Consider the following 17,911-nt stretch of genomic DNA (forward strand, 5'->3'; position numbering starts at 1 on the left):
ACCCAGCAACTGAACTCCTGAGTATTTACCCCAATGATACAGATGTAGTGGGAAAAAAAGGGCCACCTGCACCCCAATATTCATAGCAGCAATGTTCACAATAGCCAAATAGCCTAGATTTCCTTTGACAGATGAATGGATAAAGAAGATGTGGTCCACATGTACAGAATGGAATATTACTCAGCTGTCAGAAAGGATAAATACTCACCATTTGCATCAACATGGATGGAACTGGAGGGGATTATGCTGAGTGAAATAAGTCAAGTAGAGAAAGACAGTTATCACATGATTTCACTCATACATGGAACATAAGGAATAGAGCTGAGGACCACAGGGGAAGGGAGGGAAAACTGAATGGGAAGCAATCAGAGAGGGAGACAAACCATGAAGAGACTCTGGACGCTGGGAACCAAACTGAGGGTAACAGAAGGGAGGGGGGTGGGGGGATGGGGTAGCTGGGTGACAGGTATTTGGTTTTGTTTTGTTTTTTAAATAGCTTTATTGATGTGATGATAAACTGCACATATTTAAAGAGTAAAACTTGATGTTTTGACACATGTAAACACCAGTGAAATCATTACTACAATCAAGGTAATAAACATATGCATCAGCTCCAAAAGTTTCTTCCCACACCTTAATCCTTCCCTTTCATTCCTCCTCACTCCCATCCCCAAGAAACCACTGATTTGCTTTTTGCCATTGTAAATAATTTGCATTGGGTGACAGGTATTAAGGAGCGCACATGTTGTGATGAGCACCAATTAATGAATCACTGAACGCTATATTAAAATCTACTGATGTACTATATGTTGGCTAATGAATTTAAATTTTAAAAATTAAAGAAATAAAAAATAAAACCAAGGCAGAAACCGTACATAACTCAGAGGGCTCCATGCTCCTGGAGGCTGAGCTAGCAGCCACAGCCAAGGCCTCTGGCAGTCAGGGGACTGAAGGTCTGAGAGGTGGCTTGGTGCAGCCCTGCCCCTGAAGCCCCATGGCCATGGCAAAGTGCAGGGACTGGGAGGGAAGACCCGACCAGAGGCCATTCTGGCTCCACAGCTGTTGCAGGACCACTCCCAGCCCCATTGGCTGGTGTCTGTCTAGAACCAGGAAGAAAACCTTTTTCTTTGATTGTTCTTTTTCACATGGTTGCTCAGCATTGACACAGAAAAACATCCGACATAAAACTGGAGCCATTCACAGCTGCAAATGAGTCAGAAATTATCAAACTGTTAGTTACCACAAAGAGAGGACTTTGTGTTTCCAGGTAGGACTCCTGTGTGCGGGTGCAGCTGGGGACCCTGGACATGCCAGTGTAGGCAGGGCTGGGCTCCAGGTTCTCCTCAGGGGGACAGAAGTAGGATCCTCTGACATCTCTGCTCAGGACAGCACCCCCCGGATGGAGATGGGGACAGCCCCTTATGAGTCCCGGATGTCCTGGTGATTCTTGGGCATGGCCTGAATCTCACCTTCTTCCTGAAGGCCAGAGAGGGCAGCCCAGCCACCATGGGCCCCACAGGTCCTTCAGGGGACAGCCCACATGCCGCAGCTCCCACAGATCCTCTGGGGATAACACCTTGGTGGGCTTGTGGTCCAGCAGGTACCTGTTTAAGTGGCTCTTGTCAGGCCACACAACCTCAATCCCATTGGCCAGGTCGACCTGCATCACCTGGTGACAGGCCAAGGTCAGTCAGTGAACCTCCACCACCAAACCCCCACAAAAAGGCCCCCATGTAGTAAACATCACCCTGGTCCCTGGGGATGTGGGCCTGGGACTGTGTCTGGCGCTAGTACCTGAAGTCTTCATGGGACACCTGGTAGAAAATGGGGTGCAGGGTGCCAAAGTGTGGGGACAGGATCTCCATGCCCACATGGCCGCAGAACTTCATGTCCACATCCACACACACCAGGTCATCCTCCTCACGGAGAAAGTGCTGCTCACAGAAGCAGCAGATTATTGCCATGTGCTGCATGAACATATCCTGCCACTGTGGGGCACTGGGGACCTGGAGGATCACCACCCTCCAGCCCTCCCAGGGGGTCACACAGGCCCAGCAGCCTGCTGGTCGGTGACAACCTAGTAGGTGACCCTGTGTCCCACCATGTTGGGGCTCTCTGCCCTCTGCAGGGACAGCTCCAGGAAGACCACATGTCTACAGGGACGAGGGACAAGGCAGGAGGAGGGTTACTGTCAGAGCCTGGCGGCAGGATCCCAGAGCTGGAGGCCATGGACGTGTGCACCTTCTTCAAGGGGGCAGGCCCTGAGCTGCTTTAAGCTACAGCCACTCTCCCATCCTGTCCCAAGCAAGTCTGCTTGTGGGGCCTCCCTACCTTCCGCTTCCAGAGATGGGGGCTATCAGCAACCCATCATACAAAGGGGAGCCTGAGGCTTCAGAGGTAGGAAACCAACCCCACCGTCAGCATGCTAGAGCCGGGAACACTTTCCCTGTGCTGAGCTCCCAGGCAAACCCTGCATGTGCCCTCCCCTGGCCGACCCGCTGCAAGGTCCTGTCCCCACCTGCCAGGAATGGAGCACCTTTGGGCACAGCCCTCCTTTCTATGGCCTACAGACTGGCTAGAATTAGCAGGGCTGGCCTTTTGCCCCACTTTGCTTTGAGGGGGCTGTCACTGGCCCCCACAGAGCTGTCTCCACTCCCATAGGATCCTCCCTTGAAGACTTCTGGGCTTCTTGCTGACAAGGTCCATCAGTCAACCACTGCTATTCCTAGGAGCGGTCACCCTCAAACTCCCCCAGATCAGGAATCAGGTCCAGCCCGTGGGCAGGGAAGGGGAAAGAGGACCGCTAGTAGAGGGGGCTTGCTTAGACCACAGCCGTGAGTCCAAGAGTGGAAGCTTCCAGGTCTAGGTCTACATCTCCTAAGCTCCAAGAAGTCGGAAGTCCCCTCTCTCTGAGGGGACTACCTGTGGGGACAGCAGCTCCCCCATTGTCAGCAAGGGTGGTGAGACCCTCTGAGATTGATTTTTCTTAAGGTTTTATTTATTTATTTGACAGAGAGAGAGAGACAGCTAGAGAGGGAACACAAGCAGGGGGAGTGGGAGAGGGAGAAGCATGTTATCTGCTGAGCAGGGAGCTCAAGATGGCAGGTTTCAATCCCAGGACCCCGGGATCATGACCTGAGCTGAAGGCAGATGCTTAACGACTGAGTCACCCAGGTGCCCTGAGACTTATTTTTTCACACAGGCACTAAGGTTACTTCCCTGTGCCTAACCTCATACCCGGCAGCTTAGTAAATCACTCACACAGGGAAAGTGGGCACTATATTTAAATAGGGGACAAGGCCACACACATCTGGCAGACACGAGTCAGATCACTGGGGGGCAAGTCCAGGTACAGCCAACAGGGGAACAAGGCAGACATGAATCAGGGGGAGAGGAGTGCTCCTGGCAGAGGGCAAGGAGAATGTAAAAGCCTGGAGTCAGGCCCAAGCCACATGTGGGAGGACCACACACCAGGGAGGCCCACAGGGTTGGAAGGATACAGTGGGAGAGGAAAGGCTGGAGAGGACAGGCAGATAGGGAGTGGATCACAGAGAGGCTCAAAGGTTATGTTCTGAGAAGATCATTCTGCTGGTTACTGGGAAAGAATGGGTTCTGTACAACAAAGGACAGGGAGACCCTAACCCTAAGCCCTAACCTTAACCCCACCCTAACAAACACCATGCTCCTGGAGCTATTTGGAAGTAAAGGGGATTGCTGTCAAGCCATAACTCCCCAATCAAATATGGGCCTAAGTTACAAAACCCTCCTTATCGTTCTACTGAGGATGGCATATATCAAATCTGGGACACATATTTGTGGCTCACACCCACTATTGGACAGCTCAGTCAGTTTTATGCTTTGAACAAAGAAATCATACATATGATATTTGGGCAAATAACACACAACATCTAGGGTGGCTATCATTAGAAATGTGTTCCCAAATAATAGTACTCCAGGCTACTGACTGGTTTGCTACTGATTGGGTAAGGTGACCTGGCATTAAATGGTCAGCTTCAAATGGAACCCACTGGATATGTGGAACTAACCTGTGGCCCTGGCTTCCTCCAGGGTGGATAGATCGCTGTACCTTAGGATTTGCCTGGATTCATGGGCTCGTTCCTAAAACCATCATCACTCCAGATAATCTCCCTGATTTAAAGCAAAGATGGACACGATCTGTTTTTAAATGGTATGATCACTTAACATCCATTTTTGCTCAATCTGTGGGACTAGAGGATGTCATTTGGCATGTAGAAGCCCTTAATAAACATACTGCAAAGGCACTCAATGATTCACTAAATAGCATCTCCCTACTTAATATCGAAGTCTCACAGATGAGCAAGGCAGTCCTACAAAATAGGATGGCCTTAGATGTCCTGACAGCAGCACGGGGTGGCACATGTGCAATTATCAAACAGAATGTTGTGTGTACATCCCAGAATACCACAAAAATTTCTCAGGATTAATAAAAGATATGAATATCCAGATTGAGTCTCTACAGGATCCTTCTCTCTCTCAGTGATGGGTTAAGTTCCTGGTTTAAAGGAGGACTGTGGCCTGCAATTAAAATCTTCTTTTTGGGCTTCTCATTCTTATAGCCTTATTAATCTTAATGTGTTGCTTTGTTCAGTGTTTCTCTACTTGGTGCCAAGACTCCATTGCTGCAATGACTTCACCATGACAGATAATCCTTACCACGCACAGAGATATTTCGTCACTGTCAGCACTGGATTCAGCTGCCTCTGTCTTTTGTAACTCCCCTACACATTCCTCAACTGATCAATGTGGCCCAAATAGGTAGGGACAACTCTATGCCCCTTTACAGCAAGAAGATGTTACAGAAGATGAGACCTTCCACCTTCAACTACCTTAAAGATTTAAGGGTCAAAATTGTTCAGGGAGGAATCATGAGGGAGCAAAAGGCTGATGGAGAACAAAGAAAAAGCTGGCACCTTATACTCCCTCTCCCCCAACTTCAGTGACATGTGTGACATCCCTCAGGCACTCCTGTCTGCTCTAAAAAGAAAAACAAATAGTTAAATTGCAGAGATCACAATCCTGCAAGGCAGGAGTCTCCCTTGGTTTACAAATGTCCTAGTGATTTACAACAAAGAAGCTATCTTATCAACAGCCTAACTTCCAGAGCCAAGCAACTCAGTTCCAAAAGCCCTAACATCGCCCTCCCCTCCATAAAACTTAAGGAGGCTGAGATGAAAGTAAATAGAAATAAAGTTAAATTTCTTCTAAACCTAAAGCTCATTGAGAAGGACACTTGATAGGAGAAATGTAACATTCCACCAGGAAACTCCCAACTGAACTGTCTTCCTGTTAGTGCCTCATTGGAGGTAAAAACAGCCTTGGCTTGACGATAACCAGGCCTCCAGTATCCTGACAGTCTTCTGAACACCCCTTTTGTCCTCACCTACCCAACTCCGGTGTACATAATCAGCCACTCCGCAGGATAGCAGAGCAGCAGCTCTTTCTGCCCACGGGTCCTGTCCCCGTGCTTTAATAGACCACCATTTTGCACCAAAAATGTCTCAAGAATTCTTTCTTGGTCATCCGCTCCAGACCTCACCCCACAGAACCTCACCTAGATTCTAGAACTTCATCAAATAATGCTTCATGGCCTACATCAGATGATGAAGTCTTAAGTTTGAATATGAAGACTACCTCAAAACCAAACTTAAAAAAACTAATGAATGTTTCTCAGCATTTCAAGAATTTGAAAACAAAACTTGGCCTTGTATCACCAGGAGATAAAACTTTATTTGAGGATGATAGCTCTGACAACAAATGTGAAGATGTGGTTGGCATTCCTTCCAAACCATCAGTTGAAGTCTGTGACTCTTCTCCTCCTGCTTTGCCATCACCTGATTCTCTTCTAAGACCTCCTTTCACATTGTTAGGCTTTGGTCTTACAAAGGAAGGAGAGGAGCAGCCAGAAATTGGAACAAAGGACTTTGGTATTATTGAAAGTGTTCCAAAAGAGCAAACAGTTAATGACTGACTTCTGCTGACAGGGCAGATAAAAATGATAGACATGTTATGCTGTCAGCATTACGATTTGCAGAACAAAATGAAGAATCACCTTGGGATTCTGAGAGTAATTCTGAGAGTCTTCCAGAGAAATACATTGATCATTTACCTGGAAATGCAGATCAGAAAGGGACAAGTACATTAAATGAACAAGTAGAAGACTCTCTGGGAAAATATTCTTTCTTGAAGCCTACTGTTGAGGAGAAAGATTCTGTTCCTAAGAAAGGAGGAGAAATGGAGGAAAAACAAGCATCCCAATCAGATTCTCCAGGAAAATGTTTTTTCTTGAAGCCTAGTGTTGAAGTAAATGATTCTCTTCCTAATAAACCAGGAGAAATGGAGGACAAAGAAACATCTGAATCCAATTTGTCCAATTGGAAGTCTACTCATTTGAACCAAAAAAGTGCAATTTGTCAAAGATCCAGGTATTTGAAAGTTAATGATAAATACCCATCTGTTTTACAGTCAGTGACCAAAAAGTGGTTGGCATCCACAGAGTTTAAACAGATGACCTTAATAGATAAAAAAAAATCTTTATGGGGGCACCTGGGTGGCTCAGTGGGTTAAGCCTCTGCCTTCATCTCAGGTCATGATGCCAGGGGCCTGGGATCGAGTCCCGCATGGGGCTCTCTGCTCAGCAGGGAGCCTGCTTCTCCTCATCTCTCTCTCTGTCTGTCTCTCTGCCTATTTGTGATCTCTCTCTCTGTCAAATAAATAAATAAAACCTTTAAAAAAAAAGTCTTTATGGAAATGAAGATATAAACCAATTAGATGTCCTTTTACACAAGTAGAATCGCTATGATCAAGAAAATGAAAAATAACAAAAACATGTTGAGAAACTGAAACCCTAAACCTTGCTTGTAAAAAATGGGGCAGTCTACCTATAAAATAGTTTGGCATTTACTCAAATAGATCAAAGCAGAATTACCATATGGTTCACAGTTGTACTCCTAGATATATACACCCCAAATTGAAAATGCTGGCTTAAACAAACAAAAATGTACAGGACTATACATAGCATCTGTGTTCACAATAAAGAAAAACCACAAACTATGCAAATGTCCATCCATAGGGAAAAGGATAAACAAAATGAAGTAGATACATAAATGGCTATCTTGTTCTGCCCTATGAAGGAATGAAGTAAAATGGCTCATTTGTGGTGGTGGTGGGGAGGGAATATGGTGGTTCCTTAAACTATTAAATACAGAATTCCACTGCAGCCTATATGCCCACAAAAATGGAAAGTAGAAGTACCCATATTCAGAGCAGCATTTCTCACAAAAGCCAAAGTGTCCACTGACAGATCAATGGATAAACAAAATCTGGTTTATACACCATGGAACATGATTCAGCCTTAAAAACAAAGGGAGTTCTGACACAGACTACCACACGGGTTGAACATGGAAGTCATTACCTGAGTGAAATCAGCCAGTCACGGAAGGACAGAGACTGTATGATCCCACTTGGATGAGGCATCCGGTACACAAAGCTGGGTGTGGCTGCAGGGGGCCAAGGGAAAGAACAATGGGGAATTGGTGTTTCATGCATACAGGTTCCCTCAAGGAGAATGAGGAAGTTCTGGAGAATGATGTACAACCGTGGGAACTCAGCTAAGGCCCGAGAATTGTGTACCTGAAATGTTTTAAGGGATCAATGCTCTTATGTTCAGTCACTGTGAAAAGTGAATGAAGGACTGATGCATGTCACAGTGTGGATAGTCACTGAAAACAGCCCCAGTGACATAAGTCAGATAGAAATACCACTCAGATGGGAGCCATCTGTGCCCCTTAAGTCCATCGAGGTTACCCAAATAAGGGAAAGTCCTAGAAGAAATTCCAGAAGAAGAAAACTGCATCCGAATGCAGAAGACATTTCAGACTGTCGGGCAGGTGGTGATAGCTGAAGCGGGCCTGTGGTCTGGGTTCAAATGTGGGAACCATCATGATTTCCTCACTTGAGGTTATGTGGTGGTTCTGTGGGACACTGTCCCTGTTTGGGGTAAAATGCACCAAAGTAGCCTGTTTGAAGTGGTAAACGTGGCAAAGAAACAATAGCTGGGGAGTCTGAGTGTGGAGATAAAGCATATTTGTGCTGCTGTAACAAGTTACTGCAGATTTGAAATCACTGTGGAGTAAATGACTCTTCCAAACACCCACATCAGCAACACATCACAGAAGCAGGGAGGACATCAGACTTTGGGATGGAGGCCAAGCCCTCCCAGATCCAGTTCACCCACCATGGAGAGGCCACTCGCCCTTGGAGGAGGCCACATGTTAGCAAGAGACTTGTGGGAGGATTAAATCAAGCACCGCTGTGTGTTGGGTGCAGTAGAAGCAGTGGGATTTGGAATTCCAATTCTCTACAACGCTCCACCACAATCTGGTTAGAACTGTGAAAAAGCATGAAGGGAAGCCTCAGAAAAGTGGACTGGGGTGCCAGAAGGGGAGGCTGGAAGGGGGCACCTGGCGCTCAGTGCCCGTTACAGACCCCACATTACAATCCCCCGTGGGAGAGCCAGGGGAAGCTGAAGGGTTCATTTCCTACAAGAAATCCTCCATCCCTGCAGCTCGGCCAGTGAGAATCCTCCATCCCCCTGAACCCATGCCTTTCTCCAGTGGACTTTCCTTCCAAGCAACCCTCCCAAATTCTTCTTCCTCCTCCATGGAATAATGTTCCTCTCCTTTGTTTCTTGCACTTGCCTGTGATGTGACCGTAGCTTGCTCATCCCAGATCGCCATTCTCTGCTATTCCTAAATTAATTTTGCTGGTCAAATAACTGGCAGTTTGAGTTTAAGGCAAACAGAACCAATAAATTCAGGAAACTTGCCAGGAACAAAATCAATATACACAAATCAAGTGCATTTCTATGTGCTCCAAAGAAACCATCAGAAAGAGACTATGGAGAACCATCTCATTTACTACTGCATCCAAAAGAACACGATATCTAGGAGTCCCCTGAACCAAGGAGGTGACAGACCTGTCCTCTGACAGCTGTGAGACACTGATGACAGACAGGGAGGGAGACACACAGAGATGGTAAGACCCTCTGTGCTCAGGGAAGAACTGACACTGGGAAAATAGCTACTCTCCCCAAAGCCGTCTACAGAGTCCGCGCTGTCAGTCCCAAACTTCCAGACTCCAGACCAACCCTGAATCAGGTATGGACATGGGAAGGACCCCACACAGCCAAGACGTGGTGCCTGCTCCTTGACTGCAGACTGTCTCAGGAGCCCCAGGAACTGAATCCGCATGCACACAAACACAGATGCGGGACACAGGGCACGCATCTGAGCCCAGAAAGGGGAGACCCCAGAGCCTCAAGCACAGCACCCTGGGAGGCCACATCACCACACACAAAACCACAGAAGCCCCAGTATCTACACAGCGCGCCCTTCCTCCGTGGGGTTCTGAGACCATGCACCCCTCACCAGTCCCAGCTCAGGCGGTTTTTCTCACCTTCTCCTCCAGCGGCAGGTCCTGAGGGGGCGGGAGTGCTATCAGTGTGGACGTGGCCCCACGCCCTCCACAGTGGGTCCTGTCAGTGTGGATGTGGACCCACATCCTCCCCAGCTTGTCCTGTCAGTGTAGGAGCAGCCCCACATCCTCCAGAACACTCCACAATGGGTCTTGAGGAGGTCAGGCTCCTGCTCCAGCTGGGGCTGTGCAGCCCAGGCTCAGGGCAGGAGCTGGGATCCTGTGCCCTCTGTAGGCCATGGAGGCAGTGCAGGACTAGGGGAGCTCACCCTTCAATGGAAGCACCTGCTCCCTCCCAAGGTCCAGCTGAAGCCATTTCATTCTGGATATTCAAACTGCATGGAGCCCAATATCCCCCCAACTTCTCAAAAAATAGCTAAGGAACAATGAATTGGAAACAATATGGAATGACAGCAGTCCCTGACCCAAACGGTGGCACCGAACATGACCTTGGCTCCGACGCAGACCCACACTCTGACCTGAACTTGCTCTCAATCCTGGCCCTGGCCCTAATCCAAGACCCTAACCCTAGCCCCCAACCCAGTGTTCGCAAGAATTAAAAGGTAGAAACTGCAAATATCCATCAGTGGAGAATGCATAAAGTGTGGTGAAGGGTTTGAATTTGGGTTCAGGTTCAGGTTTCAGTCAGAGTTCTAGATCAGGCTTTGGGTTTAGAGTCAGGGTGAGGGGCAAGGGAACAGAGTTTAGGGCTTTAGGTTTATGATTTAGGGTTTAAGACTCAGGGCTTATAGGATAAAGTTCAAGGTCAAATTTGAGGTTTGGGTTCATGCTGGGATTTGGGTTCAGGTTTCATGGCTCAGAGTTCTGGTTTAGAGTTTGGGTTCGTGGTTCAGGGCTTGGATCCAGGGCTCAGGTTCAGAGTTCAGGATTCAGTGTTCCAGTTTGGGCTTTAAGGTCAGGTTATGTTTCACCGTTAAAGTTAGGAGTTAACATTAGGTTTAGGGATGACACATTTTCTTCAGTTGTCATCACAGAAACAAAATTTCTATCTGAACTTTCTAAATCTGAAATGCATTTCATCTGGGTGTCAAGAGAGGGTTTAGAATTTAAGATGTCAGTAACTTCCTACCGACAGCATTCTGATCCTAGGATCTCACAGTCACCCAGAATTCACTTTTGTCTTGGCTCAAACATACCCTTGGCAGAGAAGGGTGAGCTGCTGCCAAAGCTAGGGTGATTTGACAATGGTAGAGGTGTTAATCCAAATATTGTGGAAGTGCTCACGGAAAATGAAACAGGAAGCAAATAATTCGTTGACTTCTGATTCATCCGCAATGACAAAGACCAAGTTTCCAACAGAATCTGATAATGTTCCCAGGGAAGGCCTATGGTACTCATTACCAGTACCAAAAGAGGGTCCCCTCCCCTACTTTAAGAATCACAGCAGGATACTTCCTACTTTGGGTCAAAAATAAAATTTTATTATTTGGCTGTTCCAGTGTACAATTTGTGGAACCACTGACAACATTTTCCTTTCTCAAATCCCCATCAACACACGGGTAAAATGCAGGTAACGTTGTAATGCACTGCTCATTGGAATACCAAGTACAAGGAGGGCTATTAGAAGCAATAAAAAAAAGTTGAATATGAAACTCAGAAAAAGCACCCTTGATGGGCGCTCAGTGAGGATCCCTAACCATAAGATCTAACATCTCATCCTATGGAATTCCCCCATAACAATCATCAATAATAATAGCCTGTTGACCACCATAACCACCTCACTATTGATGTCTAGGCTGGTAATACACACTCCAACCGCTGGAGACACACTTCTCAGCAGCAGAATGGGACTTGCCCACTCCCAGTGGACCAACTCTTATGGTGAAGCTAAAAACTCCCAGTCCTTGGAAATCCCAGCTATTAGGACACAGTCACAGAAACCACACCCAGAACTCAATAAAGGACAGACATCTCATGAAGCGGATGCTGCAGATCACCACCACTCCCACAAAGTAACTCTACAGTGGACTCCAGGTCTGCCCCCTGCCTGGGATTACATGGGGCACTGCATTCTTCCAGTACTCCAACCTCAGAACAAAACCGTGAACTGTCCTCGTCAGTCCTGTGTGCAGGCTCACAGTGAGCCCTGCCAAAGCCACACACCTTCTTGAGAGCACTCAGCCTCTCATGCCTATCCTAGCAAATGGAGGATGCTGTCTCCCCGACTTCCATACCAACTAGAGAATACTTGGAACAAGTTTTGCCGTACTTCATGCAAAAGGCATATTCTTCACCTGCAAAATGATGGACGGTGAGACACCATGGATTCCCCGCACCTTTTTGAAACTAGATCAGTTGGAGATAGTTTGGCCAGAGCTATTATCCCCAAACCCCTACCCACACACACCATTCCCTTATGCACTCCAGACCTGTTTCCATCCACCTTGCTCATTTTCAGCCATTGTCTCTGCAGAGTAGTACACTAGTACTGAGGTGCTGGGACTGAGGTGCTAGGTGCTAAGCCAGCACCTTGGACCCACTTTCTATCAGAAATTAATATTTGTTTTATTAACAGATGCATCCCAGAAGATCTTGCCACCATGGCCATTAAAAAAGTCATTACAACAGAGGTCCTAACAACCTGTGCTAGTCTCCACAACTCCACTCCCTGGCTCCAGGGATTGGCTCACTCATGGGCATGTGACCTGGTTCCAGCCAAAGAGGTGGGAGGAACCTCAGGTCTCAGCCTACAGAGCCAAGCATGGGGAAGACCACCCAGGCCAGGGGCTTTTCCATCGTGACTGCAGAAGTGCCCTAGGCCAGGCCTGTCCCAGTTCCACAGAGGGCCCAAGAGGCAGGCGCTCCATAACATCGCTGAGGGCTGAATCAGACTCATCCTGAAGCCCACACATGCTAGATCCTCCACTAACTAGGAGAACCCCGAATGTGCTCATGGTCTTGGCCTGAACAAGACGAGCATCTGTGTGGTATATAACCCACAAGATATATCTGCCAGGCAATGGGAACATACTCAGCCAAACAATACCTATGTGGAATTCAACCACAGACAAATGTATTATGGGAAGCTAGGGGCCTAGAGAGAAAGGCGGGAAAGTTCCTGAGGCCTTAATTATTGACCAATCTCACTATCATCTTTTTTTCCTTTCAAGTGGAGGGGCCAGTGTCAGGCAGGATAGATCCCAGTGTACTCCCACTCTGCCACTGGAAAATTGTACCCCCACTCTGTTATTGGAAAAGAAGAGCCCTCTCCCCATCATCATGTTGCAAATCTGGGGTGTGGGAAACTACCTCCCATGGGCCAAATGGGACCTCCCGCTGTATTTTCTGAATCAAGTGTGTCTGGAACATTAGTTATGGACTGTCTGTGGCTGCTTTCAAGCCACAATGCAAGACTGGGGTCATTGTCCAAGACACCACCTGGATTGCAACACCTAACGGAAAATCCTTATGGAAGACTTTCCAGAAAATTCTGAGTCGAGGGCACCTGGGTGGCTCAGTGGGTTAAGCCACTGCCTTCGGCTCAGGTCATGATCTCAGGGTCCTGGGATCGAGTCCCGCATCGAGCTCTCTGCTCAGCAGGGAGCCTGCTTCCCTTCCTCTCTCTCTGCCTGCCTCTCTGCTTACTTGTGATCTCTCTCTGTCAAATGAATAAATAAAATCTTAAAAAAAAAAAATTCTGAGTCGATCCCTGGTCTCAAAGATCCTAGGATCATGTCATGTCTTTGAGTAGAACATAGCACCTTCTGGGTAAAATCTAATTTCTTCACCCCCAGAGGCAAGGACTTCCACCCTTTAAGCCAGAACTCCATCTCCATCCTCCTCTACTGACACCTTGGATGGCACGTCTACAAGTCAGCAGCCTAACGGGAATTCACTGTCGTTTACATGGTAGTGATGCTCAGAAACGGAGGTGTAAGTGTGAACTTGTGAGGGTGAGCATGTGTTTCCTTTTTGTTAGCCACAGTGTGCAAGAAGAATACTATACAGTAGCATGCTTTCTGTCCCACAGGAATGGCCACACAATGTGGTTTCGCAATGATCTTGGAAGGAATCCACCTTCATAGAACAAACTTAATCTGGGAGGACTCCCAAGTCCCTTGTCTTGGATACTAGGTTCCACTGAGGCTGGAGGCACAAAGAGGGGCAGAGACTCCCCCTGCCCATCAGGGTTTTGAGGGGTGCCTGCTGTTCCAGGACCAAAGATCCCCAAACCATTCATCCACTTATCATCCAACCAGGCATCTGTGAGAGAGATCTACTCTAAGCAGAAAAGACAGACTGAGAGACAACAAATGACAGCTTGTGTGACAAGTGCTGTGACAGGTGACACCCAGGATTGGGGGTGTGCAGGCCAGCCCCGGGGACAGGAAATGCTCCAGGAGGATGATCACAGCTGTGTCACTATGGGGGATGCTCAGGAGGAGGACTGGGGGTGTCGAGTTGGCCAGTCCGGGGGGCAGGGGGACCAGGAGTGGTCCAGGAGGATGTCATAGTTGTGCCCTTGTGTGGCTACACATGTCATTGTGATTGGGCATTGGCCAGACTAGAAATAACAGGGCAGGTGAGGGGCAGTATCCCTAAACTGTCTTCTGCGAGGCAGAAGTTCGGTAATGAGATTTCTTTCAGTACAGTTTCATTTCATATGCATCTGTGAGTCCCTAAAGCTGATTGTGTAGAACATGAAGTACATAGCTGGCCATTGCTTTCAAATCTCAGGTGCTGGGGGCAGAGCATACTTGATATTTCTTTTTTTTTTTCTTTTTTTTCTTTTTTTAAGATTTTATTTATTTATTTGACAGACAGAGATCACAAGGAGACAGAGAGGCAGGCAAAGAGAGAGGAGGAAGCAGGCTCCCTGCTGAGCAGAGAGCCCGATGTGGGGCTTAATCCCAGAACCCTGGGATCATGACCTGAGCCGAAGGCAGAGGCTTTAACCCACTGAGCCACCCAGGCGCCCCTTGATATTTCTTTTTGCTGCTTTCAGAGTATGATGACTTTTCCTGCTTTCCTCTCTGACCCAAGGACAGGGAACAAAGGCAATACAGATCTGCACTTCGAAATGTCAACAGAAATCTGCAAACCCAAATTCTCACAGGAGCTAAAGGTTCAGGACCAGGGTGACAGAAAGAGAGGCCGAGGCAAGGAACCAAAAGAACAAGTCATGTGTATGTGAGCTGGCCCACTTTTATACCTGTCAGAAGTGCGCCATGCCTGACAGGAGAGAGTCCCACCTGCCCCTGGTCTGTCTGTTTGCTCCCCTTGAGCAGAGCAGAGAAAGTGCTGAGCTGGGTGTGGGTGTTGGTGGGGAGATGGCCCGCTGGCCACAGAGGCTACCTGCCTAGAACCTGTAGGATCAGCTCCTGGTCCTCAGCTATGATGAAACAATAACTATGTTTAGTGACCTATTTCCCAGGACAGGTAATGTGCTCAGTGTTTTGGTGACTAAATCCTCTCCCATTTTATTTTTTAAAAACACCTTAGGCAGGTAAGATTGACATACAAAAAAGATGTCCATAGTTAATGTATGCAACTTGACCCTGACCTTAACCCTAATATCTAGGTAAGATGTACTCGATTTAGAATATTACTCATAAATTAGAGGATGGTTTTTAGGAGCTAAGGAATTCAGGGACCAACCTTCTTGGTCTTACTCTCCCTTGAATCTGGTTAATGGAAACATTGGGCCACGTGCTACCTGGAGAGTGGCCACATGGGGGCAACAATGAGTAAGCACTGCCCCAAATCTCACTGCAAAGCCAATACTTCCTTCATCCCATCAAACCTAATTTTTTAAAGATTATTTTTTTATTTATTTGACAAACAGAGATTACATGTGGGCAGAAAGGCAGGCAGAGAGAGAGGAAGGGAGAGAGGAAGGGAAGCAGGCTCCCTGCTGAGCAGAGAGCCCGACGCGGCACTTGATCCCAGGTTCCTGGGATCATTACCTGAGCAGAAGGCAGAGGCTTTAACCCACTGGGCCACCCAGGCGCCCCATCCCATCAAACCTTGTTCATTCAGTGTTTACAGATCATTGTATAGATTATGAAAAGTGTGACTTCATTGAATTTTTTAAAAAACAAACTGATTCTTTCAACCTACTAAAAATAGAAGATGTTTTTAAAACCTTGGAGTTGAAAAAAAAAAAATAAAAAATCTTGGAGTTGATGAGCAGATGAAGGCCCAGGAGCCTGGGAAGAGGCTATTACTATTGAGTCTACTTAGGAAACAAGGATGACTTCTATTCCACTTCTTTTCAGGAAGAATTTGTGTCAACTAACAGCACTGAATCCACACAAAATAGAATCAACAGTCTCCAAAAGCAGAGGAAGAGCCACACCCAGGAACACAGAAGACCTACCAGGAGGCTCTGCTCAGGCCAATTTGCAGTCTGTAGATCCTCTGGAGCTAGAATGCCCCCAGTGCCCCTGGGGGTCATGTGTCAGACACAGCACACACCCTGATGCTGCACTGTTGTAACCCGTGACAAGAGGCCTGGTCCCTTCCTCCACAAGATACTTCCTACCCCCTGACGACTCCAGCCTGCTTCTTGGTACTCCCATTTCCCTTTCTGATCCAATCGTTCACTTTTCCCATCACTCTAATAGTATAAAGTATGTTTAACTACATACTCTTCTGTCATTTTAAGTGTCTTTTGTCATGTTTGCTGTGAAACCGTACCTTGTATCATCTACCCTGATACAGAATCACCTGTTGCACTGCATGACTTAACTGTGGACTCTGAGTACCCTCACACTGTCACAGGGCTAGTGTCCCGGGCAAGGCCCTCACTAAGCCCGCTCAGCGGTTGCAGTGAAGACCTGACCCAGGCACTGCTATTTTTATGCAAGGAAGGCAGCACAGCCAAAACCTTGGTTTGGATTCAGAATTGCTCATGGTCCCTCAGCCACATCAGATGGCTTGGGGGCATACCCTAAAGAAACTTGCTAGTCCAGTGTGGCCCTGGGAATCTCCATGGAACAGCCATTGTGTCCATTGGGGGAACTCCATGGGAGCGGGGACGATGGGAGTCAGAACTCCTGAGATAGAATCCATCTTGGAGACTGCCCAGAACTTCACAGGAGTTCATTCTGTAGTCTTGAATGAATCAATTCATCTAAGAACATTTCCTCTTTTTAGAAAGCATGAGCCTCAAGCCCTGATGAAGGGACTCTCCTAGGTTGTATTGGCAATCAGCGGAAGAGCCAGAGTGAGATGGGAGATGGCCTCCAGCATGATTCCCCAAGAGTGGCTTCAGCTAAAGCTGCAATCACCCATTGATCTTTCCTGGACTCCCAGACTCTCAGGGGACTCTTCATGGGGTATATTCTGGGAGCAAACGTCATGTTACTGCCACAGAAACCTCTGAAACTGGTTATAACAAGACTCTGTCATGTCAATGGCATCCAAAGCCATAGGTCATCTCAGAGCTTGTCTGCAAAGATATAGTTAGTGGGAAACCCAGATGCTGACAGAGAGTAGAGGAAGATGGGAAAAGCTAGAGAAAGAGGAAATGCTCATGTCACATATGGCCCCAGATGATGTGGTGTCCAGCAGGACAAGCCCCCTCAAATGTCCCCCAGTGCCTTCACAGAACTCACCCCTATAGACTGAAGCTGAGCTTCAGACATGGGTAAAGAGCACTATGGTTAGCTCAGGGAAGCATGAAAAGGACATAATAAGGCCACAGCCTTGACAGATGTATATTCATGGAGCAATAGATTTCTCCATATATATTCTGAAATGGTTAAAAAAATCACTGATAAAACATGCATATTTTTATTAAAAAGAAAGTCCTACTTTTCAATTAATAAATATTTATGGAGTATCTACTCAGTGCAAAAGTATATCTCTAGTCCCACCTAGGAGCTTGCAAAGAGGGTGGGATATAATCAACGGATCAATGATAGGAAGGAATGCAGGCTAAGGGCTCAGAGAGCCATTCTATTCAGAGAGGCACATTAAGGAAGCCCACTGAGAAGAAGCTAGCCAAGACCAGAAAGACAGGGCCAGCAAATTCATCTCAGAGAAGAGTCACAGAGCAACTCAATTTTTAACTATTTTGACCATAAAACATAAATGTCAGGAAACATTAAGTGTTGCTTTGGAACATTTGGTTCTTCTCTGTAACTATTTGGGTTACATGCTAACCTTTACTTACTGTAAAATACTCTAAGAAAATGTCTTATTTAAGCACGGACATCTTGTATTAAACACAAATAAATTAACCCTAGCAAACCCCTCAACCCTAACCTTAACCCCTGCCCCTAACCCGTGACCCTAAACCTAACCCTAACCCTAACCTTAGCAAGCCCCTAAACCCTACCCTAACCTGTACCCCTAAACTTGACCACAAGCCTGACCCTAGGTTGGGCTCTGAGACCAGAGACCTCATGCCAAAAGCCCCAGAGACTGGGGA

General features: G+C 47.1%; 1 protein-coding gene and 1 pseudogene across 1 annotated transcript in view; one reads left to right on the forward strand and one right to left on the reverse strand.

Moving 5' to 3' along the window:
• Positions 1-625: 625 nt before the first annotated feature.
• Positions 626-3,156, reverse strand: LOC131835235 (histo-blood group ABO system transferase-like; annotated as a pseudogene).
• A 1,521-nt stretch (positions 3,157-4,677) lies between these two features.
• The window catches only part of LOC131837109 (ankyrin repeat domain-containing protein 26-like), a 40,118-nt gene continuing 26,884 nt past the window's right edge, over positions 4,678-17,911 (forward strand). Inside the window, 3 exon segments of the mRNA XM_059183370.1 lie at positions 4,678-4,751; positions 5,572-6,007; positions 6,010-6,464. Coding sequence (XP_059039353.1) covers positions 4,678-4,751; positions 5,572-6,007; positions 6,010-6,464 — 965 coding nt within the window.

The sequence above is a fragment of the Mustela lutreola genome, chromosome 7 (genome assembly GCF_030435805.1).
Source record: "Mustela lutreola isolate mMusLut2 chromosome 7, mMusLut2.pri, whole genome shotgun sequence".
NCBI lineage: Eukaryota > Metazoa > Chordata > Mammalia > Carnivora > Mustelidae > Mustela > Mustela lutreola.